Source organism: Aspergillus aculeatinus (assembly GCF_003184765.1).
Source record: "Aspergillus aculeatinus CBS 121060 unplaced genomic scaffold BO66scaffold_90, whole genome shotgun sequence".
Lineage (NCBI taxonomy): Eukaryota > Fungi > Ascomycota > Eurotiomycetes > Eurotiales > Aspergillaceae > Aspergillus > Aspergillus aculeatinus.
Genome location: NW_020291559.1, coordinates 87,769 through 105,750, shown reverse-complemented (window position 1 = coordinate 105,750; position 17,982 = coordinate 87,769). Strand labels below are relative to the sequence as shown.

Genomic DNA, 17,982 nt, shown 5'->3' with positions numbered 1-17,982 from the left:
GAATCCCCTCCCAGATCACTTTAATGAAGAAATTGGTAGTAGCGTTTGGTGCTACCGAGTCGATAATAATTAAAACAAAACCCCCAGTGGAGGGACCAACTAGTAAATAGCTCAGAAATATGGGGAGGGGAGGGGGTTGAAGCCGACCAGGGAAAGGAGGTTTTGGAGCCGGAGTCCAGACAAGAGATTCAACGGGACCGTTCCCTTTCCGCTTTTCCCCCTCTTGCGGCCCCTCCGCTTCCTCCTCCTCCTCGGCGGTGACAGAGAGCGGTGATGGATCCCCCCCCCCACTGCAAGGACTCCCCTTCCTCTCCCCCCCCCCAGTAATATGACACCAGGAAGGAAATAAACCCAACATTTTTGTCCATCCCTAAGTTAGCTTAGGTTCTCCTGCTTTAGCGGAGTAAAAGATAGATTTAGTAAGGTAGTTCAGATACGAGACAGACAACAATCCAATCAGATGTCTTATCTTTCCTTTGGGTGTTCCTTGTGGATAATATCATTGAAATGGTTTCAAATCAGTTGTATACAGTCATTGCATTGAGTATTAGGTAACTTGCTTCAGTGTTGAGCAAAATCTATCAAGCACACCTCAAGAAAAGGGGGGGAAACAACATTCACCACTTGGTGAGAAGGAAAGGCAAAACAATGTTCCGTCGATCATGACCGGAATAATGTAGTAAAGTGTATAGCAGAATGGGAAAATCCAAACAGTTGGGTCATGTTACAGACGTTTCTAATCTCCAACATTATCCGGACTTTGTAACAGCCTGGAGATCATTGAGAAACAAAAAAAAGGGGGCATAAAGAACAAGCGATGTAGTGGCCAGAACATAAGTACGTGAACGTGCATATCACAATCCCCGCATCCAGTCTACATACCATGAGAACATAAAAGGAAAGGACATCATTATCATATTCCGTGCACCTCGTCAAGGGTAATTTTAGGCAGGAATCTCTCCTCATGCAAAGCTCTGCTGTCCGGCCGCAGCCCCCTCGACAAGCACTTGACCGGCATCGTTGCCCTGGTCGATGTTGTGAAAGTCCAGGATTTCGGAGTACCTGTCTTGTTGTCAGCATTGTGGATTCTCCTCTGCATCGTGCCGTTATGAAACCCACATCATAATCTTCCATGTATCCACAGGTAGGTCGGCATCGTTGAATGACCAGTCGAACTTCTCCTCAGCCTCAGGCTCGTCGGTCGGATCGTGATACGGGGCAAGGTACTCGTGGGCAAGGGCCTCGCCAGCCCGGATGCGCTTCTTCGGGTCAAATACAAGCATTTTTTCCAGAAGATCGACCGCTAATAAATGTCAGCAAGGCTCTCGCCTTCAACCGCAAAGGAGGACATGATATTCGTACCATCTGGATCGGCATTCTTGAACTTGGTGGCCAGAGGTTGTCGCTCACGCTTGGGTAGCGACTTGACGAATCGCAACGTCTAATGATCACAATAAGAGTTAGTTTTCGGCGCTGGAGGATTCGGACCGATTGTCACCCACATTCTCGCTGCAAATTGTCTGGATCACGTCGTCGGGCGGAGTTCCCAGCAGCTCCGTGATGATCGAGAATTGATTGACGTGATCCTTTCCGGGAAACAGGGGCTTTCCTTCCAGCATCTCCGCAAAAATACATGCTGCGCTCCAAATATCCACCTCCACGTCGTACTTCTGCCAAGTGAGCATGATCTCAGGCGCACGGTAATACCGGGTCGAAACATAGCCGGTCATCTGCGGATCCTGGATACGGGCAAGACCGAAATCGCAGATTTTCAGGTCGCAGTTCTCGTTGATAAGGATGTTGCTGGGTTTGAGGTCACGATGAACGACACCGGCCGAGTGGACATATTTCAACCCCCGCTATAGACCGTTAGTGACCGTCACGAGAAAGCGTCTGGGAGACGAGATGATAGGATCGGTGTCGACCACATACCAGAATCTGGTAAAGGAAATATTGAATAAATTGTTTTTCAAGAGGTCGCGAAGTTAACAATCTGTGGAGATCGGTGCCCAGCAGCTCTGTGACGAAATAACTGCGGTTACCATGTTAGAGTTAAACTTGTCGCAGGGAATGATGACGAGCGTACATATCCTCAAGCGGGGAGATAAAGATATCGCTCAGACTGATGATCTGCAAATTGTCAGCCTTGGGAGCACGGCGGGGCGGCGAATCGCCGTCAAGCGGCATAGACCAACATTTTCGTGTCGCAGGTGTTTCAGCAGTTTTAATTCGCGGTATGTTCTCTTGGACAGGACGGGTGTGCTGAATGGCTTCATGATTTTCTTGACGGCGACTGGTTGCCCGGTCAATTGATCCCGCGCCGAACTGGTTGAACCCAAAGGGGCGCATGTCAGTAAAATGCTCGGTTGGTTGACCTGCAGAAACCTGGCGTCGCGATCAAAAAGCAAGAAACGGGGACGCTGTTAATAGCCATACCAGACAAGACCGAAAGCGCCCATTCCCACCGGCTGCAAGTCGGTGTACCTAAAGTCCGAAGTTAGAAGTCATCCCGACACGCTTGGAGGGGTAATTTGGGCTCAGTCCGTCATACCGGCTGGTGATCTCAAAAGTGGTGCCAAAAATCTGGGCACGCACGAATTCCGCCATTTTGAATCAAGGATGGATGGCACACCAGGTTCAGTTCAATGCAGAAAGGGAGGAAATATGAGGGTTTGTATTTTGGAACGGAGATTCTCGGGGGCGGTGGATAAGGTAGCGAGGATGTGAAGGGGGGGAGAGCGAGAGTGAGGGGGAGAGAGAAATGGAGGAGGAGTAAGAGTGAGAGGGAGGAAATGATGTCTGGAGAAAGAAGAAGACCAGGTCCTGCGGGCGCAGAGAGGAATATCTAAGTTAAGATATCGAGCGCACCAAAGTTGGAGAGAGGGGGAGAAAAGAGAAAGCAAGAACAAGAATGAGATGGTGAGTGAGTGAGTGAGTAGCGAGGCAGCAAAAGCCGTAGGTGGCGCCCCAGCAGGGTGTGTGGGGAAAAGACCATTCTTCTTCCTAGTCCGTTGAGTTCGAGTTTCCGGAACGCCCAAAACAAGACCGATGACGTCCGCGAACGAAGCAGGGTATGGCAGAAAAACTGCCGCCGCCATAATCAACACACACACACACACACACCGCAGCCTTAAGCCAGAACTTTGGGTTGGTGTGATTTCGTTTCCCCTAGTTATTCCTCTTCTCCTTTCCTCCCACCACCTGGCTGGCTTGATCCCAGATTTTTCTTGTCTAGAACCCTTTTTTCGTCGGAATCTATTGGCCGGAAGTGGACGCCCCTCCAGATGATGCTGTTCTCTTACTACGCTTACCTAACCGTCTAGCATAATTCACTGGCCCGTTGAGGAGGACTACGGAGACGCAGGGATACTTTTTCCCTCAGAGGAACTCTGGCTTTCATGCGTGGTACCTGAAGAACCCAGTCGATGACTTCAGGACGGTACATACATTCAGATTGCAACATTGATTTCTATACTACCCCCACAACCGCATCTACGACAGTGACCATGACAACCGAGACCATAACCACAATAACAATGAGGATCATTTCAAGATCCTGGATAACACATCTATATTGGCAATTCGAAATTTGTGGCGGCACCGGTCTGGGAACCAGAACCAGAATCACATCGATATATCGGCCGATTATGGGAGAAATCCAGATGCGCACATAATAGAATGGCCAGCCAGGTCGAAGCATGGACTTCGGGCTGGACTAGGCTGGCTGGCTGGCTTTTCACTACGTAATGTTTCGACCTTTGCTGGACGATGTCATCATACCTTGGTGGGTCTGCAAGGTGACGGTTCCAATCACTTCCATTTCCTTCGCGCGTCAAAACCCATCCCGCTCCATCTTTTTTCCCGCTGTCCCCCTCTAGATCTATATTTCTTACCGCCTTCTCAAGTCTGCCTTTTCTGTCTCCCCTCTGGCAATCGATCTCAGATCCCCTTTTCTAGCTATATCCTTATTCTTATCTACTGAGTATAACCTATATTACATCTACTAGTCCTGTATGTAGCCTTCAGGGACTGGGGCTCCGGGGCTCCCTTCCCCCCTTCCCCCAGATTTAAGAATTATCTAAATCGATTAACTATCTGGACTGTCTCAATTCTTGACTCCACCAGGTCGAGACAACATGTTGCGGTTGTCGGTAAAGGCCGCCCGCCCCTCGTTGGGTCCAAGCGCTTATGTACTGTCCATCAAGAGGGCGACTTTCGTTTGGAAGATTCTTCCTGGTTTACCCGAGACTCTGTTGATTTTATATTTTCCTGGAGTAGGTCACCCTTATATCCAGACTCCCCGTCATTGATTTATTCGTGCCACGACTCGGGTTTGGGTTACATAGTAAAGCGTGCCTGATCCGCCTTGGGTACGACATGCCTATCTAGGTACTGTCGAAAGATGAGAACAGTAGATGGGGAATGACCGGAAATGATCAACCTATAGTGAGGTTGAAGAAGTATGGTGTTCAGTGCTTGAGGTTCCAATCCAATAGATTGTGTTCAAGGTGAGGCATTACAGCTCGAACACTGCTACCGAGGTAGCTGGACATCAATATATACCTAGTACCAATAAGTTCAGAGCAATTTGAACCCAGCAAATGGTAGTCTTCTTCGTACTTGAAAAGTGCAGGGTGGAAGAACCTGTCTTGAACTTGCGAACGCCGCATGTTTCCCGAGCCCACTCATAGCCATGTGCCTTTGTTTCTCACGGACCATCAGCAACGAGAGTAGCGAATGATGAGGGGGGGAGAACAATGACAAGCCAAGAACCCATGTCAATAGACGCCCTGTAGTCTAACTCTGGAACTCCGACCCGATTGCACCCCGGGCTTGATAATATATAGATTTGGATAAGGCACCCAGTCTCAAGCCTAATACCATGAAGTCCATCCGAAATACCAGACTCTCCGAAACATCAATGTGCATAGTCAGAATCAATAATCCGGTCAATGGGGAGTGGTGCAGCCTTCGGAGTCATTGTTGGGGAAAGCTGGTATCCCTAACTTACCTCAGCTACTGCTTAAGTTAGTGTGACCTCGAATCAGCCTCTGGCAATTATGATTCCGACAGCTTAACACCATGACAGACAGAGGTCCAAAGAATATCAGTCCATGGGATCTTCTCCCGTGTGGCTCTGTGTTCCGTACATGTCTAGTAGTCCGGAATGAATACTCCGTCGAGGAGGAGGGACATTCCGTACGCGACTTTGCTTATAGCACCGCCGCCGTCAATGCCTCCTACCACGGGTCTGGCAAGTTGTTCATGAGGACAACTGTGAAACTTTCAAATATGGTGCTGTACTGCACGGAGTACCTAGGTAAATATGAAAGGTAGCAAGCAGTAAGTTTAGTATGCAAGTGACTAGCGGAACCTGTCGGGGGAGTATTTTCCGTCCCAGTCTCTAAGAAGGGCTTGGCTGGCTGGTACTGCAGTGGTCTGTCTCAGCGACACTGGAGCTAAGCACAGAGTATTGTAGATAATTGAGCACCTCGTACTCCGTAGTTTGAAATTGGAGAGAAGGACAAATCAATGAATCCAGCTTGGCAGTCAAGACCCTTTGTTGTCGGCGCATCTGGTCATCTGGTCCCCGATCGAACTAGACACTAGTAGGGTAAGTCCAGCACTCCGTCCAGTTGGTTAGACTAAAGACGTAGGTAACTTACTAGTAGTCTACCAGTCTCCGGGCAAGTCGAGAGTGGGCGGTCCACGTTTTTTTACCAACGAATACCCACTCGTCACCCCTACGATCGAACGAGTGTATGTAATCTTTCCCTTCCCTCGGTCTCCTCAAATCTCCACTTCCACCTGTCGACCTTAAGTTAACTAACGAACTAACCTAACGGACTTTTGAACACTGGGTAAGGTGAAAACGAGTGCTATGACGATTGGGGATATCCACTCCTCCAATTCCCATCCAACATCCAACATCCATCCGTCTCACTACAGTCATTCCCTACACTCACTAAACTAATCGACTACCAACTAAGTTAACTAACTTAACAAACTTACCCGCCTTTCCTCTGAAACACCCACGAGCTGTCATTTCCTCTCTTTCCACACCACCCTCCCCCTTCTTCCCCAAACATATGAACCATTAATCATGAACCATTAATAGATCAATCAATCAATCTACAAATCTTACCTACTTACCTACCTTACCACCACTTCAATCCCTCCATCCCTCCATCCCTTTCCCCTCCAACACCACCCCCCGATCGACCATTTGCCGACCGACCACAGCAGATCCTCGTTGCTTGCTTACATTATCTCACTCGAGATCCGCGCGCCTCCATCCACTTTCCCACATCAACTCCCGATCGACCTTGACTACCCTTTTTTAGCGTCAGGTCGTCATTCTCGTTCGTTTTGCTGCTCCGCACTGGGAACTCTGACACGCCCCTCACCCCAGCTTTTCCTCTCAGCTCAGACGCCGCGAGAGCTACAACGTATCTACCACGCAACCGACCCTGCTCTTTATCCAACCATCCTCCTCCTCAACCGACTCACCTCCCTAGTTTCCTTCGCCTTCGCCTTTCTCCTCACCTCTCCTCTCAACCTCCCATATCACGGTTCACACCACTTGCGGTTTCCGAAGCTTGCAGACGTCGCTCAGGCCCTCGTTGTTGTTCCAAAAACCGAACCTGTCCGGTGTGGCTTTGCCTTACACCGTTCCGCGCGCAAGCCTTGATCCCTAGTCGAGCCTTCTTCGACGATCGCAAACCTACGAGACCTCTCCATTGTCTTTCGATCGCGCCAATTTCCCCAGTCGTCCTACGATTCGACCGGTCTCAGACCTAGTTCGACCTACTGTTCGAGAACCGCATCTCCCGGGGGTTTCAGGTGTCAGCGGTCTGATAGGTGGATGCCGCACGCTTCCGCAGGCAGCTAATGGGCTAGTTCTCCGCTGTCTGGGAATTATACGAGAAAATGGGTTCGTGTATGAGCTCCGAGGCGACCGGAGATGTTGAACAGAAGCGGAGGAGCCAGGCTATCGATCGCAAATTGGAAGAAGATTCGAGACGACTACGGCGAGAATGCAAGATCTTACTACTCGGTCGGTTTCGTGCCCCTTGTCTGAACGGTGAGACTATGGAGGCCTGCGCTAACAGGATGTGTCTTGTCTAGGCTCCGGAGAAAGCGGGAAGTCGACAATTGTCAAGCAGATGAAGATCATCCATCAGAATGGCTACACGGTCGAAGAGTTGTCATTATATCGTCTGACCGTATACAAGAACCTCCTTGATTGCGCCAAATCGCTCATCGCCGCTTATCACCAGTTCTCTCTGGAACCATCGAGTCAAAAAGTTCGCGATTATATCCAGTACATCTTCGAATACAATATCAACCCCGATCCCAACGTGCCGCTCGACAGTAAGGTTGGGGATGCGATCACTTACCTCTGGAATGACCCCTGCACGTCGACGGTCTTAGAGCACCAGAACGAATTTTACCTGATGGATTCCGCGCCCTAGTAAGAGTGCCCGCCCTCTATCTCACCGCGCGCGGCATGCACACTGACGAGAAGGAACTAGTTTTTTCGAGGAAGCCAAACGAATATCAGCTCCAGATTACATCCCCAGTGTAAATGATGTGCTTCGCGCGCGAACAAAGACTACCGGTATCTATGAGACTCGCTTTACGATGGGCCAACTAAGCATACAGTATGTGCCTCTGTTATTCCAATTTGATCACTGCGTCTTCTATGATGCTTACCTGGTGTCTAGCATGTTCGACGTGGGCGGCCAGCGCAGTGAGCGCAAGAAGTGGATTCACTGTTTCGAAAATGTCACATCCATCATCTTCTGTGTGGCGCTTAGCGAATATGACCAAGTTCTATTAGAGGAAAGCAATCAGGTATGTCTCTTGATGCTCACTGTTAGTGGATACAGCATCTAACTGGCTGCAAGAATCGGATGATGGAAAGCTTGGTGCTGTTCGACTCTGTTGTCAACTCTCGATGGTTCATGCGAACGAGTATCATCCTTTTTCTAAATAAGGTCGACCTTTTCCGACAAAAACTCCCTCGGTCGCCGTTGAACAATTACTTCCCCGATTACTCGGGCGGCAATGATGTAAATCGCGCCGCCAAGTATCTTCTGTGGAGATTCAATCAAGTCAATCGGGCGCATTTGAATCTCTACCCTCAGTAAGTCCGCCTTGTCGCCGAGACTGCAGCTCCATGATCTCTGACTATTCCCGCACAGCCTTACTCAAGCTACCGATACCACCAACATCCGATTAGTCTTCGCTGCCGTGAAAGAGACGATATTACAAAACGCCCTTAAAGATTCCGGTATCCTTTAGAGTGGGGAGCTCCTCGGCTAGTCGAAGTAATGCTGGCAGGAAATGCTATGCTGCCAGGGAGAAATATGGCGTTTGTCAACTGGTTGATTAGATCTTCCCTCCGTGATCCTCCAACCTTTTCCTATGTTCCACATGTCGGCGGGACGCCTATCTGAGGGAACTCCATTCATGGCACGGCCTTTGCTCTGACCGTCCCTCTCTTGCCTTCCTTTCTTTCTCCTTTTCCTTGAGCCATTTGTTTTGTTTTCCTGGCTCATGATTCTCATGGTTACCCACCTGTGTTCTTTTCTGTGGGTTGGCGTCGGCGTTGCGGTGCTTGACTCGTGTCACAGTTTGAAGTGCCTGGCGTTGGAATGGTATGGGTCTGTTGATTTACCTGGCAAGGTGTTATTCTGTTCCAATTTCTTTTGTTTTAGGGTCGGGATGGCTTGCTCAATAGGGAGACTTGGTCTGGGTTGGCCATGATTGGATGCCCTTTAACCTTTCAGCGAGCTTGGGAGTTGATGAGATTTTTCATCCCAAGCTGAAAAGTTAATGGCTTCAACTTTACTTTGCATATAGCTTGTATGAGGGGGGCGCTTGATATTCAGTTCTCATGCGCTTCAAGCTGTTCCTTTTCTTTCTTGTCCTTCCTCCTCCTCCCTCCCCTTTCATTTGAACTTCCTTTTCTCATCTTGATTTTCCTATTCTCTATTGATGTCATGCATTTGGACGGCGATCTCTCATTCCCATATCTATCATAATCTGTCTCTCTAATTCTCCATTCTTGCTATCCTTTTTTTTCGCTACAAGTGTCCATTTCCTTCTTATTGCGCAGTTCGCCCGTGACCGCGAATCTTCATTCATCTCTCACAATCATTGGTAGCGACTATATACATGTAATCTAAATCACGTGAATTTTCTTTGTCTTCTATTGAAAGTGCAGCTGGACGGGTGATTTTTGCGAACGTAGCAAAGCGGGGGAAGGTCATGAGGAATGGAGGACCTTGCAGGAGGGTCAACAATGGTCGAGGTCTGTTCTCAATTATTATTTGAGTTGTGAGTAGAGTTGGAAGTGCGGGGTTGAGTTTGGGGTGGAGTTGGAGGGAGGGAGGGAGGGGAGATGTTTGCAGTTGGACCAAAAGCTAAGCTGAGACCACCATTGACTGACTGATCATCACCGATCATCACCAACTCCTTCAGTATGTACTACTTACAGTACTTCCAATGAAGGCATTGATTTCACGCCTTAATCTTCTCAGTCATGCTGTCGCATGCTCTCTTCTGCTCCCATTTGCTCCCATCTGTACTCTCAGACAAACAGGAACAACCGAGAGGAATTATTCATTCATGATTGTCTGATCCCCCGCGGGATGCAGTGGAGGTGCGTCATAGCGGCTGTCCGGGGAATTGGCGGCTGCAGCTGCAGCCCACAGCTCAGCGCTCAGCACCGCAAAGCACAGACACCGACTGATCCGTGACGTGACGGCATCACTGCCATCGCGGCCATCAAACTGAACCGCTATCTCTCTATCTTATCGGTCAGCCCTGCAACTTTCTCGTCCCATATTCAATGTCTCACCCTCAACCCAACCGCTTCATCGTCATCACTATCACCAACATCAGTCGATGATGGTGTCATTGACCAATAAGCTGATCCAACCATCTCTTGCTAGTATCCCAGAATATATCTACCTACTCAATACATGAGACTAAGAGGTCTTCCTCCCGGTTCCGAGCCATCCGTCGTGCAATTAGTTCCCACGCGATCTGGCACTATGCAAGCCCCGGTTCTACCAGGGTCTAGACATACGGTCAACGTGCATGGGCAACGGCCCAGTCAACGTGCCAACGTATGATCGGATCCCTGGTTCCCCCTCAGTATACGGAGTAGTCCTGTCAGCGATTCAATCAACCCCTCTGATCCCCTCGTCACCCTCTTTCCCTGCCTTGCTTTAATCCTGGAACCTCAATTCAATCGAGAGCTCCCTGTCACGCGGTGCGGTGCGTAGGATTCCGCTTCCTCGAGCTCTCGCATCTCGCATCCTTCTTAAGTCGGGGTTTGTCTACCCGCTCTCTGCCTTCCTTCCCTCCGTTCGTCCCCTCCTCCCCCTCCCTCGTACTCCGCTTCCTCCCCCCCATCTCCAGTGAAGGACTCTTCCTTTCGCTTTCTCTTGGTGTGATTACCTTGGATTCCACAGAGTCTGATTCATTGGGTGCACGCCTCCCAACTGTCATCAGCTTCCCAGTCCCAATTCCTCTCAGCGACCTGCTAGATACCGAACCTTTCACATTTCGACCGTCATAATGGCTGAGAGTCGCCGCGAAAGGAGACCCTCCGTTGGAGCTCCCGTCTCCGAGCTTCAAGGCCCTGTTGGCCCCAGCTTCAGCCGCCCCAAGCACAGACGTACTTTCACCGGCTTTGGCCCAGCAGAAATCAAGAGTGTCGAGGCTAGCATCCCTGAGCACCTGAGAGAGGCGTGAGTACCCGGTTTCACCCCTCTTCTTCGGTTACACCAAAGATCCTGGCGGCCGCTTCCCAGAGAGCTCAGGCGTATTTGCAACCAGCCATTGGAAGTCCACTGAACTGACCTGTACAATCTCTTAGGTGGAAGAAACACGTAAGCTCACAGCATGTGTACTATACCCCTCAGAGATCCGTGGCTAACATTACTCGCTGACTAGTCTGTCAATGGCTTTACCAACAAGGAAGACTTTGAGGTAGACTATAGACAAATGATTGATGATGTCTTCACATGCTAATTGCTATGACAGAATGAGCTGGTTCGCCACATTGAAACTACACTGGCTCGCTCGCTCTACAACTGCGATGAATTGTTGGTTCCTCCGTCCTACTCCCTCGCGCATCAAAAGAGAATCTCATAGTCGTCCAGGGCTGCATACTCCGGAACTGCCTTGGCTTTCAGGGACCGCTTGATTATCGAGTGGAACAAGACCCAGCAGCGACAGGCTCTTGCAGATCAGAAGCGGGTGTACTGTACGTGAGCCATGATTCCCCTCCGTAGGCGGACCGCTTGCTCATACTTCATTAACAGATCTATCTCTCGAATTCTTGATGGGAAGAGCCTTGGATAATGCAATGCTTAACGTCGGCTTGAAGGATGCTGCCCGAGGTAAGCGCTCAATACGCGGTCGCAACTGCATGAGCCCTTGCTAATGCCACATGCGATGTGCCGCAGAGGGCTTGAAGGACCTTGGGTTCCGCATCGAAGATGTGATTAGCCAGGAGCATGATGCTGCCCTGGGTAATGGAGGTCTTGGACGCTTGGCTGCTTGTTTCCTTGACAGTATGGCCACACTCAACTACCCTGCATGGGGCTACGGCCTTCGATACCGATATGGTATCTTCAAACAGGAGATTGTCGATGGCTATCAGATGGAGGTTCCTGACTATTGGCTCGATTTCAACCCGTGGGAGTTCCCTCGGCATGAAATCACTGTTGACGTCCAATTCTACGGTTGGGTTCGGAAGTATCAAGATGAGAACGGCAAGACCGTGAATTCGTGGCAGGACGGCGAAGTTGTCCAGGCCGTGGCATACGATGTTCCCGTCCCCGGATACGGCACTCGCACGACAAACAATCTACGACTATGGTCGGCCAAGGCTTCTAGCGGAGAGTTCAACTTCCAGAAATTCAATGCAGGCGACTATGAGAGTGCAGTTGCGGAGCAGCAACGCGCCGAAACCATCTCAGCAGTGCTATACCCTAACGACAGCCTGGACCGCGGTAAGGAGCTCAGACTGAAGCAGCAGTACTTCTGGTGTGCAGCCTCCTTGTTCGACATTATTCGAAGATTCAAGAAGACAAAGAGATCCTGGAGCGAGTTTCCCGACCAAGTTGCCATCCAGCTCAATGACACACATCCGACTTTGGCTGTTGTCGAGCTGCAGCGCATCCTGATTGACCAGGAGGGCTTGGAGTGGGACGAGGCCTGGGGTATCGTCACCAAGACATTCGGTTACACAAACCACACCGTCCTACCGGAGGCTCTGGAGAAATGGTCTGTTCCCCTGGTGCAGAGCCTTTTGCCACGGCACATGCAGATCATCTTCGATATCAACCTGTATTTCTTGCAGTTTGTGGAGAAGAATTTCCCGGAGGACAGAGAAATGCTGTCTCGGGTGTCGATCATCGAAGAGTCCCACCCTAAGATGGTGAGGATGGCATATATTGCTATTATCGGATCCCACAAAGTGAACGGAGTCGCAGAACTGCATTCAGACCTTCTGCGAACGACTCTATTCAAGGACTTTGTGACCATCTATGGCCCTGACAAGTTCACCAATGTCACTAATGGCGTCACTCCGCGTCGTTGGCTGCACCAGGCAAATCCTCGCCTCTCTGACCTGATAGCTTCTAGATTGGGAGGCTACGATTTCTTGACCGATTTGACCCTTTTGGACCAACTGGAGGCATTTGCCGATGACAAGGCCTTCCAGAAAGAGTGGGAAGAGATCAAGACTGCCAACAAGCTCCGTCTGGCAAAGCACATCAAGGAGACAACCGGGTACAGCGTGAACCCGAACGCATTGTTCGACATCCAGGTCAAGCGTATCCACGAGTACAAACGACAGCAGCTCAACATCTTTGGAGTCATTCACCGATACCTGAAGATCAAGTCCATGTCCGCCGAGGAAAAGAAGAAGGTGTTGCCACGCGTATCGATCTTTGGTGGTAAGGCCGCTCCGGGCTACTGGATGGCCAAGACCGTCATCCACCTAATCAACAAGGTCGCCTCGGTTGTCAACGAAGATCCCGACGTTGGCGACCTTCTGAAAGTCATTTTCGTGGCCGATTACAATGTCAGCAAGGCCGAGATCATCTGTCCTGCCTCGGACATCAGCGAGCACATCTCGACGGCGGGTACGGAAGGAAGTGGAACTAGTAACATGAAATTCGTCATGAACGGCGGTTTGATCATTGGTACCTGCGACGGAGCTAATGTATGGAAACCATCCCTTGTATTCTTTTACGGTGGCAATGACAAGGATGATGATGATGCTAACTCTGGGTGCAGATTGAGATCACGCGGGAAATCGGCGAGCAGAACATCTTCCTGTTCGGCAACCTCGCTGAGGATGTCGAGGAGCTCCGGCACCGGCACCTCTACGGCAACTTCCAGCTGGACCCCCACTTGGCCAAGGTCTTTGAGGCGATCCGCGGCGGAATGTTCGGGGACGTGAACAGCTTCTCGGCGCTGCTGGCCTCGATCGTCGAGCACGGCGACTACTACCTGGTTTCGGACGATTTCAACTCGTACATCACCACGCAGGACCTGGTGGACGAGTCCTTCCGCAACCGCGAGGAATGGCTCTCCAAGTCCATCATCAGCGTGGCGCGCATGGGCTTCTTCTCAACCGACCGGGTCATCAGCGAGTATGCCGAGAGTATCTGGAACATTGAGCCGCTTGTTGTCAAGGATTAATTCGTGACAAAACTTCACGGCCTCGATCTGGGTTGAGTGAGTGAAATAGGGCGGGGGAGGAGGCGGGGGTTCAAAGGGAGCGAGGAACGAGAGCTTCTTCTGTATGTGCTTATCTTTTTTGCTCCTTGCATAGTTGTCTTGTCAATACCGCTGCGCCTGTTTTCTATTCATGAGCTTTACTTCCATCGATTCCATTCCTTTATGTAGATCTTGGTTCAAGACACGTATCTTTGGCATAATTCCTACATGATCGATCGATGCTATCAACAAGATTTAAGCACGTAAGGGAGATTGGTGTAGAAGAGGCTGCAGAGGTAAAGTCAGGCAAGGGGAAAGAAAATCGACCAGAGAAAACTCTATAACGACATTCCGTATATATAAACGCCCCCTCCTCAATCCCTCAGGCGGTTAGCTCGGCCATGCGCTTCTGCAGTTCCGGAACGGCTCGGAGATGAAGTTCCAGGTCTTCTTTCTCACTGTTTCACATATGATGATTAGTTTAGATCTTTGGGAATGATGGGGGGATAGGGCAAACATACTCCTCCAACTTCAACCGGCGCTCCCAATCCAGCTTGGTGAAGATGTAGCCGCCCTGGCCGTCGAACTGCAGGATGCGACGGTGGTACTTCCAGAGACTGCGGCGGTGGGAGACGGTCATGAGGGTGATGCCCAGACGCTTGGCGGTCTCGTACATGATGCGCTCGACCTCGAGGGTGACGGAGGAGGTGCACTCGTCGAGGATGGCGTACTGGGGCCTATGGTAGAAGAGGCGGGCCATGGCGATGCGCTGCTGCAGCCCGCCGGAGAGGACGTCGCGCCACTCCTCCTCGGCGTCCCAGCCGCCGGGGCGGTCGACCACGCCCGCGATCTCGACGACCGCCAGGATGGCGTGCAGGTCCTCGTCCGTAACGCCCTTGGCCCGCATGTCGCGCAGGCTGTCCGGGTAGATCACCTGCTGCCGCAGCGTGCCCCGCGACAGGTACGGCCGCTGCGGGATGTAGAAGATCTGGTCCGGCGGGGGTTTGCGCACCGTGCCGCCGTACACGGGCCACAGGCCGCCCAGGATGCGGAACAGCGAGGATTTCCCGCACCCGTTGGGCCCGACGATCAGCAGGTGATCCCCGGGTCGTACGGCGAAGGAAAGCGCCCGCACCAGGATGTCCCCGTTGGGGGAGACGATGGGTACGTCGCGGAATTCGATCGCGTCTGCGGTTTCGGTGACGGTGCCGCGGGAGGCTAGGGTCGCAGCGTGCGCTGAGGTCGAGTCCGTCGCGGATGAGACCAGTTTCTTCTCGAAGTGGCCCGATTGCAGGTCGTCCATGACCTCGAGGAGGGTCGAGACGCGGGCGGTGTGGCCGGCCAGCTCGGAGATTTCCTTGTAGGAGAACATGAGGCGGCCGAAGGCGTCGGAGGAGGAGAGGAGCATGCGGCGGTTGGTGACGAAGCCTGTTGGTCCGGATGTGTTAGATGGTTCTACGTAATCGGTTACGGGGATCTGGAGGAGGCAGGCTTACTTTCGGTCCGATCACCCATGGTCTGAGTGACTTGGCCGGGGATCTTGAAGAAAACGGGAATGCTGCACAGGATCAGGCCCAGAGCGCCCCAAAAGTACTTAATTACGAAATCTTCCATGAAGCCGTGGTAGAGCCGTCTCCGCAGGATGCGGTTCACGTGCTTGATTAGGGTGAAATAGCCCTTGTCGAGAGTGTCCTTCTCGGCTTCGTGGCCGTGGTAGAGCGCGATCTCCTCGCTGTAGTCAATCAGGCGTGAGTGAAGGAACCGGAACTCTCCTTCGAGACGAGCTTCGTCGGCCACATATTTCCCGAAGGGCGGCGTCAAAGCCCGCATGACGTTGGCCGAGACCTGCACCAGCAGACCCATGAGGAAGAGTCCCTCGCCGCCGACGCTCTTGGACAGCGAGTAGTTATAGATGGCCATGTCGAGGACGGGCTTGGCCAGGTTCGAGTAAAGCTCCGCCAGACTATCGGAGAAGCGGGACACGTCGACCGTGATAAGCTGGTCCGGATTCTTGACCCGATCGTCCAGGGCGGAGATGGCGTAGAAGGTCATATTCGAGAGGTATTTCTCGTGGATGTAGTCCGTGAGACGCTTGCGATAACTCAGGGCTAATTTGCATTGGTGGTATGACAGCTGGCGATGAGGTCAGTGAGTGGTCCTTTTCCTTTGTCTAGGCATCAATCATGACTGCACTCACCATCGAGTTCGTGAACGTTGCTGGCACCGCGACCATCATCCACCACACCAACCCCAACAAGAAGTCCTTCCCCTTACCCCTCACGAGATTGCTCACCAACCGCCCGTCCAGCTCGGCGACATACAGACTCAGCAATGTTCTCAGCACCAGAAACACACTGTGGCCGAACAACAACCGCAGCTCCTTACTCCTCCACCCCGGGATCACGATCTTGAGCAGCCGCAGCAGATTCCGGAAAAACTCGCGGTTCACCTCGACTTTCTTGCGCGGGATATCGCCGCTGCCGCTGCCACTGCCGTTGGCGTTGGCGCTGTCGCCTAGACTGCTGGTCCCGGGCCGCTTGCTCCGCATCTCCGCCTGTTGCTGGGAGGCGGCTTTCTGCTCGGAGATGGCATTGTGGATGCGTTTGGCGAGGGCAGCGAAGAGGGCTAAATAGACGGTTCGAGAGATCTGCTTGCGGTGGCGGAGGTAGAGGGAGGTGAATTTGGAGAGGAGTGGGCGTAAGGGGAGGGACCAGCGCTCGGACGGCAAGGAGAGGAGCTTGGACTGGACGGCCATGGCGGCGGCTGGGAAGTAGGTAGATAAATCAGTTATCTACCGTAGCTAGCCAGGGTTGACAACGATAAGGGAAGCATGACACCGGATGGAGAGAAGAATGAGGGAAATGAGATTATGGTAGTAGGTAAGAAAGTGGGGTGAAGTTCTAGTGAGGAGAAGAGAAGAAGAAGAAGAAGAAGAAGAAGAAGAAGAAGAAGAAGAAGAAGAAGGAATTGTAGGCAAGGTTGGTTGTTGTCATGACATGTGAAAGGCCCGAATCAAGCGTGAGCGGGTCTTCTTGCCCCGGATTTCTCTGGGCCGAGGATGGGGTTCGGTCCGACTCTACTTCCGAGAACTACTATAAGTTAACCTGGATACCTTATTGTTTCAACAACTATATATCTTCATCAAGTTTCAGTTCTTAAGTTGAATTCATCATAATGTGGAAGTCATTGACCTTGTCCAGATCTCGGGCCCGCTCGCCGGCCATGCGCTCCATGAAGTCTCGGGGAGTTGTTGCTGCTGTTGATTCTTTCGTGACCCCTGGCTTGTTGGGGGATCCTCTTGCTGCGGCTCCTTGTGTCGACCAGCGGTCTTGTCTAGTTGACGGGCTTTTTTCTATAGAGAACTGATGATATATGACCGACTATTGAGCCCTGAGGATCAAAGTCGGTCGAGAGGGCCGTAGCGTCGTGAATGCCATTCGCGGAAGATTCCGATCAAGGCCGTCTAGGCGAGAAACTTCTGGAGGGCATCAATTGTACCCTCGATATCTTTGCATAAATCCTGCAAGATTATGGTCAGTCTCTTCTCTTCTCATTTTCAATTACGGATTTGACAGAGCAAGTTCAAAGGCCCAACGAGGGAGAAACCGAGAACAAAAGGAAGGGTCATCTTACCGAATCGCTGCTGAACGTGATTTTGCCAACCACATCGAAAGCATAACACTGAAGCCTGAAGCTGATGATGCAGGTCAAAGCTCTGTCCGCTTTCAGCCAGTTCATGTAAGCAGGCGCCAAGTACAAATATCGGCGCAGCAATCCACGAAACCCCCATGATGCGGCAGTGAACTCACCGCAGTCAACTCTACACTATAGGGGGCCCCAAATCGACACCGCTCCCAACTAATCCCGAGCCCAGCAATCCAATCTAATCTGATGACGCCTCTGGGAGGTGTGAAGAAGGATTGATTCTCCTACGTGAGGCTATCTCGGAGGAACTAGCTAAGGCAGCCGGGTGGGCGGTGAGCTGGCACCTCAGGCACCAAGGCCCAAGGCCCTTGTCATAATCATCCTTCCCCCGAACCCACTGTCAGCACTAAATGCTTGGTGCCATACAGCCCAGATTTTCTCCCAACAGGGACAAAGGGGGCAGCTTTCCCTGTGATTGATGGTGAGTTTGCGGCAGTGAGCTTACCCAAGGCCGAGCTAAAGGAAGGTCTAGATACTATTTGCCTAGGTTGACTAACTGCTGTGGGTAACTAAACTAGGTCTGTG

The 17,982-nt window shown here is 51.5% G+C and overlaps 6 protein-coding genes across 6 annotated transcripts; 2 read left to right on the top strand and 4 right to left on the bottom strand.

Moving 5' to 3' along the window:
* Nucleotides 1-511: 511 nt before the first annotated feature.
* Nucleotides 512-3,061, bottom strand: sakA (mitogen-activated protein kinase HOG1). The gene is made up of 9 exons (XM_025648483.1): nt 2,552-3,061; nt 2,437-2,484; nt 2,196-2,325; nt 2,087-2,130; nt 1,933-2,032; nt 1,503-1,859; nt 1,363-1,441; nt 1,120-1,303; nt 512-1,062 (listed from the first exon to the last, which is right to left on the bottom strand). Exons 1-9 carry the CDS (start codon nt 2,605-2,607, stop codon nt 963-965), a joined length of 1,098 nt encoding a protein of 365 aa, XP_025497904.1. The 5' UTR covers nt 2,608-3,061; the 3' UTR covers nt 512-962.
* On the bottom strand, nt 2,426-3,261 carry BO66DRAFT_255231 (uncharacterized protein). The gene is made up of 2 exons (XM_025642997.1): nt 2,552-3,261; nt 2,426-2,484 (listed from the first exon to the last, which is right to left on the bottom strand). Exon 1 carries the CDS (start codon nt 3,096-3,098, stop codon nt 2,643-2,645), a length of 456 nt encoding a protein of 151 aa, XP_025497903.1. The 5' UTR covers nt 3,099-3,261; the 3' UTR covers nt 2,426-2,484; nt 2,552-2,642.
* Nucleotides 3,262-6,930: 3,669 nt separating this feature from the next.
* gpaB (guanine nucleotide-binding protein subunit alpha gpaB) lies at nt 6,931-8,307 on the top strand (the record flags this gene model as incomplete). Its single annotated transcript, XM_025644321.1, has 6 exons — nt 6,931-7,057; nt 7,129-7,474; nt 7,536-7,664; nt 7,728-7,857; nt 7,911-8,149; nt 8,208-8,307. 6 exons carry the CDS (start codon nt 6,931-6,933, stop codon nt 8,305-8,307), a joined length of 1,071 nt encoding a protein of 356 aa, XP_025497902.1.
* Nucleotides 8,308-10,593: 2,286 nt separating this feature from the next.
* Nucleotides 10,594-13,734, top strand: glpV (glycogen phosphorylase; the record flags this gene model as incomplete). Its single annotated transcript, XM_025651589.1, has 8 exons — nt 10,594-10,766; nt 10,895-10,907; nt 10,972-11,007; nt 11,062-11,123; nt 11,181-11,284; nt 11,343-11,420; nt 11,487-13,252; nt 13,327-13,734. The coding sequence occupies 8 exons, from the start codon at nt 10,594-10,596 to the stop codon at nt 13,732-13,734; spliced, it is 2,640 nt and encodes an 879-aa protein (XP_025497901.1).
* A 400-nt stretch (nt 13,735-14,134) lies between these two features.
* Nucleotides 14,135-16,507, bottom strand: BO66DRAFT_337170 (ATP-binding cassette long-chain fatty acid transporter PXA2; the record flags this gene model as incomplete). The annotated part of the gene is made up of 4 exons (XM_025644319.1): nt 14,135-14,210; nt 14,274-15,180; nt 15,249-15,885; nt 15,950-16,507. 4 exons carry the CDS (start codon nt 16,505-16,507, stop codon nt 14,135-14,137), a joined length of 2,178 nt encoding a protein of 725 aa, XP_025497900.1.
* A 399-nt stretch (nt 16,508-16,906) lies between these two features.
* BO66DRAFT_396489 (uncharacterized protein) lies at nt 16,907-17,646 on the bottom strand. Its single transcript, XM_025648482.1, has 2 exons — nt 17,386-17,646; nt 16,907-17,272 (listed from the first exon to the last, which is right to left on the bottom strand). Exons 1-2 carry the CDS (start codon nt 17,488-17,490, stop codon nt 17,216-17,218), a joined length of 162 nt encoding a protein of 53 aa, XP_025497899.1. The 5' UTR covers nt 17,491-17,646; the 3' UTR covers nt 16,907-17,215.
* Between the last annotated feature and the right edge of the window lie 336 nt (nt 17,647-17,982).